Genomic DNA, 9,157 nt, shown 5'->3' on the forward strand with positions numbered 1-9,157 from the left:
TGAGCGCTGACATTTCCTGACCAGAGGACGCGACCCGCGGATCACAGTGACATTATATTCAGTCTTTTCACTTCTACTTGATTTCATAAATATTAAACAATGTATGTGGTCGTTAGAAACAGGAAGGACCTGCAGCATGTCAGTGAGATGATTACTGAAGGAGGCAGTAGAGTTGTTAATGTCTGGGCATTAAAACAAAGTTAGAAATCATCTGACACTTGGTTGTTCTACGTTTTCAAAAGTAAGAGAATGAGTTGTGTGAAGAATTTGGAGGGAGAAGAGCTGATGCGTCGGTACAGACGGTCAATCGATCGCAGATTTAGAAAGTTACGGTTTCACACGTCGGACGGATACAGAATCGTTTCTGAAAGTAAGGTATCCGTGTGTGTGTGTGTGTGTGTGTGTGTGTGTGTGTGAATGTGTGTGTGTGTGTGTGTGTGTGGGCTGCTGGCGTCCCCGCTGATTGAAGCGGGGGAAGCAGCAGCAGCAGCAGCACGTTTTTCGCTTTCTCCCGGACGTACCTCCCGAACCTCCTCTCACTCCTCTATTGTTCCCATAAGATAAATTGGAGCCATTGTCATCGACAGAGAAAAGGCATTAATTGAAGGTTTTCCTGCTGCAGCTTTAACTGCAGCACTCACACACACACACACACTCACACACACACACACACACACGCTTCAAAGTAATTAAACACATTAACACTTCAAGCAGAAGCAGAGAAAAGAGAAGCTCTCTTTTGTGTACATTTCCTTCCATTTATCACCCAGGACTGAGCAGAGAGGAGGCGAAGCACGAGGATTTAGCATATCTCTGCGACTAAAGTGATGGAGCGGAAAAAAAGAGGAAGAAGAAGTAGAAGAGGAGGTGGGGGAAGAAAAAAAAGAGGGAAAGCGAGAGCCAATCCGCCTGGGCTCTTTACTCTAGTCGACAGCGTAAAATGTCAGATAGTCACCTGGAAATTATTTCCATTTCATACCACTGACATCTTCCCAAGTGGGGACTCTGAAATCTAATTAGTTTGACCGGAAAATGGTGACCAAGGTAGCGGAGTGTATTATGCAAAGAGAGAGGCCGTCAGGGCGTGCGAGGTTCCCCAGGGTTAACTGGAACTCAGGAGTGCAGATAAGGGCTACAGGGGGAAAAAAACTCAGGAGGGCTACTCCATTTTAAATAGCCTTGACTAATAGAGGCAACCTTGAATTCGGCGTTACGGCCCTCTGACAGCACCGCTGCCGAGCCTCGCCGAGGGTGCAGGAGAGAGAGAGAGAGAGAGAGAGAGAGAGAGAGAGAGGACAGATAGCATTTCCTCCTCCAGGGGTTAGGCCAGAACTTTTCAAACTTCCCTTAAGTACTGATGAGACATCTGAAGTCACAACGCTGCCGCCGTGTAGCTCTCTGCGGCCGATGCGACAACACCAACAGTTCCTCACACCAACCAGCGTAGAGCTCGACAGGAAACACACCAATGAAAGAAACCCCTTTTTTTTTATAGGTGTAGTTTAGTTCACTGTCAAACTCTACAGTCAAACAACAAGACTGATATTGGATTTTCATATTCATATTCATTCAAGTCCAATGCCAAATCTTTTCAGTGAAATCTGTTCATGGTAAGAAACAGCAGGGTTGAGGTTAGAGGAAGATTCTCATTTGCTCATTCGGCAGATGCTTTTATCCAAAGTGACTTACGAGTGAGGGACATCACTAAAGCCTCGGTGCAGAAGGAGACGTTGGCACGATTACTAAGTGATATATCTATTTAATAAGTGCAGCGAGATCAAGTGAAGAAGAGCAGTGAAAAGAGCGGCGTGAGTGCTGGTCAGACACGTTAAGGTGTTAGCGGTGTGAAGTCTCTGTGGAATCATCTGGTAGCTTGTTGCAACCATCGGAGACCAGAACACGCCGGGCGACGTTGGGTAATGTTTGGTGCTCATACTGAGCCGCACTGGTCTCGCTTTTGTTTCTTGCGCTGTTCTCCGTCTGCTTTTGGAGATGAGCGGCTGGAGCTGAGTGTTGGCAGCGCTCAGGAGGCGATACTAAAATCAACCACTTGCGGAGACTTTCAGGGGTTTGGCGGCGGTGCTGTCGATCACGATTAGTGAAGCAGAAACAGAGATGTAACAAACAGCCAAATCGGTGCGGAGGGGGGGGGGATAAAAGGAACAAGTTGAAAAGATTTTGGGCCGTCAGCCATCAGTAATACCAGAGCTACTTCCTCCCTGTGAGAGTCGGGGATAACAGCTGAGTCAGCAGTGTCTGATCAGCCTTCATAACAGCTCTGATGATGGTGTCGATCTGAGCTGGAGGTGAGTAGTAACATCAATGTCCACCACCAGGGTAAGGCCTTATTAGCTGAAACCGTTATTGATCTCACACGTGAACCCGCCCCCCCCAACCGCCCCGAACCCTTCCTCCCCGTCGTGCTCGCCAATTAGCTCCATCTCAAATCGGAGCCAATTAGCTCTTGTGCTTTAATAAGGATGAACACGACCCCCGTCACCCCGGCGCTAAAGTCTGTGATCAGAGCTACAGATCGTTGTGCCAAGGGCCTGAACACGGGGGTTGCGCTCTTCCTGGCCCCCACAAGTTACTGTTAAATGCATATGGAGGAGTTTTTAGATTGTGTTCATACATGTTCAGTAAATACACACAAAACACCCAAGAACCACTGACATAAATACACAGCAGCGTCGTTTGAGGCTCATGTCACACACAGACTTTCATTCACTTGACTTTAAACATGTTCCTGTTTCGTAACTTCCTCTGGTTTTAATTTGACACTCTTTGCTCTTAGTGTAAACTCAGCACTTCCTCCGTGTTCACCTGTTTTTCTCTGTGAATTCAGCATCATGTCGAGCGACGCGGCGCTGATTCGGTGCTACAGAGGGGATGACGCCGTACTCGCCGCTCCCCCGCTGCGGTGCAGAAAGACCGTCACCACTCTCACATTTCATGCCTGTCACTTCTAGTTTTGCAATGTTTTAAATCTCTGTGAAGTTACCGTCAATGAGACCACACTTCCTGCTGTAGTGTGCGCAGATGTTTCACAATAAAAGCCTGCTAATTGGCCCCATTTTTTAACACAAATACTGTTTTAAATCCCAGTTGCTTCTACTTTCTAATTTTGACGTCAGCGTTACGTTGCTGTTGAGGAAGCTCACCTCCACCTGCAGATGTTCCACTTTAAAGATGAGCCAGGGAAAGGAGGGTTACGGCCTTTGAGCCATTAGAAGTTTTTAAATGTGAAATATCTGCAGTGAAGTGTGACAGCAACTCTAGACCAATCAAGAGAAAAAACAACCTGAGAGTAGAAGCAAAAATAAAAACACCAGACATGACGTACGTTCATTTTATTACATTATCTCTCCATTTCTTTCCTATTTCTTATTTATGACTTTTGTACAGTCGTAGTGTGAGTATGTGACATATGTCTGACACGACTCGCAGGCTTTAATTTGAGCTGAGACAGGTTGTGCAGAAGCAACAATTACACTACAACCGGCGTGATTGAACAGACGGCGCAGCTTCCTGTTTATCTCCTCTTGTACTCGTAAACATCACCTGTTCAAAGATGGCTCCCCTGAGGAAGACGCTCCACTCTGACGAGTGTCAGGGAGCTCGAAAGTGACAAAGTGCTGAGTCTTCCACGAGGAACATCTGTAGCTGAGCTTAGGAAGGTGAACACACACACACACACACACACACACACACACACACACACACACACAGAAAAACAGTGTTGACATTACACAGTTTAAGAGTAAGTGTCTCTCAGAATGAGAAGGTTTTGTTTCCTTTAAATTCAGACACACGAGGAAGAAATGAGCTGAAGGTTCACGAGCAGGAACCACAGGGTGAAGATCAGGGTGTGAAGTGGGTCTTAACTGTCGATGTGATTCTTTAATGGTCCATAAATAGTTTTTTTTCTGGGGCCCGAGGAACTCTGAGGCGTCGGGTAGTTTGGGACAGACTGTCGAGATTCGTCCTGACAGCTGAAGGGTTAAAGCGTGGCACGTCATCCCCCTCTCTCTGTCTCTCTCTCTGTCTCTCTCTCTCTCTCTCTCTCTCTCTCTCTCTCTCTCTCTCTCTCACTGTCTCTCTGTCTCTCTCTCTCTCTCTCTCTCTCTCTCTCTCCTTGGCGTTTGAAATGTTGATTGGAAGTATAAAACACTAAAAACAAAATAACTATAAACTCAATGATAGTGATTATAAATCAGAAAACAATTAGATACCAGGATCGAGAATCAAAGCAAAAACAAGGAAAGTGAGTAAACAAGAATTACTTACTTAAACAACACAGTAACTAATCCACAAGAGTAAAAGTAAAAAGAGTAAAACACACAGCCGTCACCCTGACAGTAAATTAACAGTTACACTGAACACTGTATCCGCGGCCCGGAGGGGGTTTCCATAGTAACCGACTGCTGGTGGAATCGGATGAAGAAATGCCCGAGCAGTATTTATAGACACAAAGTCAGGGGTCAAAGAGTCTTGGTTGTCGTCCAACAGCAGGCTGAGGTCCAGCTGAACTTGGCGGCCGAGTCCCTCCTTCCTCCCGTTGTTGTTGAAGCGAGTCAAGTTTGGAGTCTGTTCAGCCGAGCGGCTCTGGCCCGTCCGTGCTCTATAAGCCTCCTGCTGACACCACGTTCAGACGGCAAAGCACTTATTAAACCGCCGCTCTGAACTCAGCAGCCGCTCTCACATGACTTAACATTTTTTTGCAAGCACCTTGCTTTTTGCATGGGAAGTGTTTAAAAACTAAAATCCACGGCGGCGGCGGCGGCGGCCGTGAGAATGTGGGGAGGGAGAGATGGAGCGCGGTCGCTACTCAGCACTCCCCGGGATTAAAACGTTCACATCAACCCGCAAACAGACAGAAAAGCCGACTGTAGCTCCTTCTGCACAAAAAAAAAAAAAAAAGGAGGCAATGAATTTCAATTATGCATGAAGCAGAGGGCATTTTGGGAAATAAGCGCCATTCCCCGGGAGGACCGGCACCCCCTCCGCCCCTCCCCCTCCCTGCCTCCAGTATCAAAGAATGATCTAATGTCACGCACAGAAGAAAGGTTACTTTCTGCATACGCATTGATATTTCTGCTTCCATCTCTGACCTTTTTCCATTCTAAGCTGGGAATTTATTATTTTTTTATTTTTAAAATGCGAACTCAGCCCTGCGTCCGTCCGTCCGTCCGTCCGTCAGCGTCTGTCCGCCCGCCCGTCTCACAGGCTCAGGATTAAAGTTAAACTCACACAGAGCCAACGCAAGAAAAGGAGAAAGTGAATGAAAGAACCCAGAGGTGAGAAACCGTGACCTTAATATTCACAGTACTGAAGAAACATCTTCTGCGTCTGTCGTCTCTCATCGACTCATATTTCACAGGTGAAAGGAAAAGAAAAAACAAAAAACCCAGTCGCTCTGTTTTTATTTTTTTGCCTTAATTGGCTGTTTGTGCATCATAATTAACGTTTTAACGAACCTGAGCGTTTTTCTCTCCTCCTTTAAATCAGCTGATCCTGTTTCATGCTCAGCACCCACCGTTTCATACGTGGTCTCGCTCTTTCTGCAACAAATTAAACGACGTTTCTGGCACTTTGTGAACTATTAGTGACTTTAAAAATACACACAGAGCTTTAATTAATTTCCTTCAAATGGAGCGAGCCTCATGCATGTGTGTGTGTGTGTGTGTGTGTGTGTGTGTGTGTGTGTGTGTGTGTGGATAAATGGATAATGACAGTTTTAATCAGCGTCTCTCTTGCCAGCGAGCGTGCAGCTGAACTGTGACACTCGCAGGTTTGTTGGTTGTTGTTTTTTGTTTTTTTAAAGCAACATTTACACAGAAATCTTTGGACACAGAAAAATCCCAGTGTTTGAGAGTGAAGAACCTTCACCTGTCAAATACAGGTCTGTTTGCAGTCAACTTTAACTCTTAACCTGATCAAGAAAAACTTAGACACAAACACAGACATCCATATATAAATAAAACAGAGACACATGGAGGAAAATGGATCTAATAAGAAACAAACTAACAAGCAACTAAAGTTCATCATGTTAAAGTCAAATAATAAAATTTAAAAAAAGCAATGCACAGAAGCTTGTTCTGAGATCAGACCTGAAATTATAGTAAGTTTGAGGTTTTCTATCGTAATTCTACAGGACGACTCGACCTTTCTCTTCTCATTTGATCACAGAGGGTTTTTCAGCCTCTTTTAGCTCCTCGTTTTGGTTTTGTCCATGTGTTTGTTTGTTTCATTTAGCAGCTAAAGAGTCTGATGATGATGTTTCAGGAGCTGGAGACCAAACACAGAGCTGAAAGAAAGAGCGGGAACGCCGGACACAAACGTGTCGGGAGAGCTTCATCGCCATATCCACCTTTACCCATCTTCTGCTGTTGCTTCCAGGTTACTTATCCTCTCTCTGTCTCTCTCTCTCTCTCCGTAGACCTCAGGCCCCTCCCCGACGTGGCGATGACCGGTAACTGCACCCGCGAGTGCACCGAGTTCGGCCACTCTGACTCCTGCTGGATGCCCGGAGAGCCCTCCCCGAACCGCAAGGTGTCCAAGAACGCTCCGAAGCTCTCCACCTTTGTGCCTTACCAGGAGATGGACGGGCAGGAGCAGCTGATGGCCAACGGCAGCCCCAAGCCCTTGATGATGGAGGAGCGCGGCACGGGTGGCGGCGGCGGCGGCGGGGGCGGTGGTGGCAGCAGCTCCAAAGTGTCCAACATGCGATTCATGACTCCCTACAGCAGTGCCTACCCTGGAGGCGGAGACTCGTCTGTGAAAGACTGTGGGCTGGAGGAGATCCCGCTGAGCCAGGCGGTGGAGTACCACTCGGCCACCACCCCGACCGGCCAGACCTCCAAGAGGGAGATCTACCTGTGAGGGCGCAGCTCTCCACCTTAAACACCCCCCCCACCCCCCACCCCCCAACAACAACCTCCCTACGCTCCCGTTCATTCCCTGTTGCTGCTCGCCACCACCCGTCCCACCTCCTCACTGCCGCCCCCTTGTGCCTATTACTCGCTGTGCCGCAGCACCGACTCCCCTTCGTCCTTTTTATAACTGCATCCACTGTACAAGGCTTTAGACCCCGCCCACCTCGCCCACTGCCACCACCACCGCCACCCACCTCTAGAAACCAATCAAATGTAAAATAGAATTAATTAAAGTCGATTGAAGAAAACACGCGGCTCCTGCAGCTGCGGAGGAATGTAAACTACACCACATCGTTGTGATAATTTAATGGGAAACTATTTAGCTACTCACGTATTTGAGTTGGATTTTTGTGCGTTGCTTTAGGCTTTGTCGCTGTGTTGGAACAGAAAAAGAAAAAACACCTTCGGTGGGAGGAGGGAAAGAACTTCTTGTAAATCCTACTTAAGTATACTGTGTAATGCTATCTATCCTGAGGTTCGTTTTTGGATTTGGATTAGTTTGATTTCCTTTTTTGGTTTTTAGTTTTCCCTGTCGACTCCGGGGAAACACACTTTCGGGCCGAGTTGCATCAAATCAACGGGGCTCGTCTTCATCGGGAGCAGCTCATCGTCAACGTTAAGACGTTTGCAGAAACGCAGCTGTTTTCCAACCGTCGAAGTTGCTGTTGAGAACTTTTTCAGTTCTGTTCATTTTGGGGTTTTTTTTTGCTGTGAAGTCATTTTTCAGTGTACAGAGCTGTAAATACAAACAGTGACAGAGGAAGCTGCTGTGTGTGAGCTGTGGATCCGTGGCCGTCGTGCTGTCTGCAGATCTTCACGTAACGTCCGGCCGATGGACTGAAAACCTTCGCATGGACAGATAAACGACGCCGCGGCGTTCGCCGTCACACTGCAGGAACCTGGACTCTTGAGCATCACCGACGGTGCCGAGTTATAAACACAAGACTTTTTATTCTTTTTTTTTTTTCTCTCCTGTTCAACTTTACAACTCGGTTGAATTTGGGTTCATGAGGGGACAAAGTCATCAGACATCAGACAGAAATCTGAGCTCTGGGTGTTTCAGTGAGATCGGCCAAAGCTGAGTAACCAACAAGCGATTGTATTATTCATGCTGTTGTCAGTAGTATACCATAAAATTAAAAGTTATTCTCGCACAAGGTCTGGAGAAAAAAAGTCACATGAAAACAAACATTTTAGTTTTCCCATGTTGAAATAACGTTTCCACATGTGAGTTATCTTGTCACGTGTCACATTTCAAAGCAAGTGTCCTGCTAGAGACCCCTAGTGGCTGCGTTGTTCATTATAGAACTGAAACTGCAGAGAAATAGATCAAGTAAACGGGCAATTCTGAGTTATTAAATCAAGCAAATGATATGAAACATCTCAAATTCCATCTTCATCTCCAATCCGAGTTTTATATCGTTCTTTACTGAAAATCTGTGGGTTTGGTTCTGCAGGTGTGACGCACGGAAATCAACCTCATCACTTTTCTTTGAGCCTTACAGGTTGTTCAAGATGAAAATGTTTGTCCTGAATGTGCTGCTAGAGGACAGGTCAGTCAGATCAAAGGGGGTTCGTCCTCTGGGGAGCAGAAATCTGGTCAGTAAATAATGTCATGGCAGTCCAGCGCTCGGATGCTGATACTTTAAGGAAGTATGAAGGAAGGCCGGTCATGTGGTGGTGGCACTTTTATTTTGTGCTTCATCCTCTGGGGAACATGAATATTCACAGTAAATTTAATCAGGATCCGCCCGTATTCCTCTTGGAGATGTTGTATGTTGTTGAGGAACAAATTAAAAAAATAAATTTGGAAGATTTGTCCACACGGTGGCGCTGGAGGAAAGGTCAGAGAGGTCATCAAGGTCACGAGATTCTCGTTCTCATTTAAAACACTATTTCACACGGTACTGAAAAGAGAAAGAGCACGCCACAGCTGCGATGCTGACGGAGTGTGTTGTGTTTGTGGCGGCTGCTGAACGTCCCCCCCCCCCCCCCCCCCCGCTGCGTTCTCGAACTCGAGTCTCTCGTTAGTTCCCAACTCTTTACCTCCTCAGTGTGAGGCCGAGCTGCTGGCGTTAAAGCAGGAGTATTTATTAAACCCGTTAGCTGTGTTCAGCGGGCAGAGGGGGGGCACCGCCTCCTGTGGCGCCGCAGTCACACAGGAATGCAGGATTAATGACACCTGTACGGGCTTCAGTCCACTAACACCTCCCGCCCCCCCC

At 46.9% G+C, this 9,157-nt stretch overlaps 1 protein-coding gene across 1 annotated transcript in view; it reads left to right on the forward strand.

Annotated features, from left to right (window-relative positions):
- Positions 1 to 8,328, forward strand: part of LOC111662570 (protocadherin-9-like) — a 94,399-nt gene extending 86,071 nt beyond the window's left edge. Inside the window, exon 3 of the mRNA XM_023416465.2 lies at positions 6,440 to 8,328. Coding sequence (XP_023272233.1) covers positions 6,440 to 6,882 — 443 coding nt within the window. The 3' untranslated portion in view covers positions 6,883 to 8,328. The remainder of the gene's footprint in view (positions 1 to 6,439) is intronic.
- Positions 8,329 to 9,157: the final 829 nt, after the last annotated feature.

Source organism: Seriola lalandi, unplaced genomic scaffold, assembly GCF_002814215.2.
Source record: "Seriola lalandi dorsalis isolate HSWRI2012SDOR001 ecotype SW California unplaced genomic scaffold, Sedor1 jcf7180002054565, whole genome shotgun sequence".
NCBI lineage: Eukaryota > Metazoa > Chordata > Actinopteri > Carangiformes > Carangidae > Seriola > Seriola lalandi.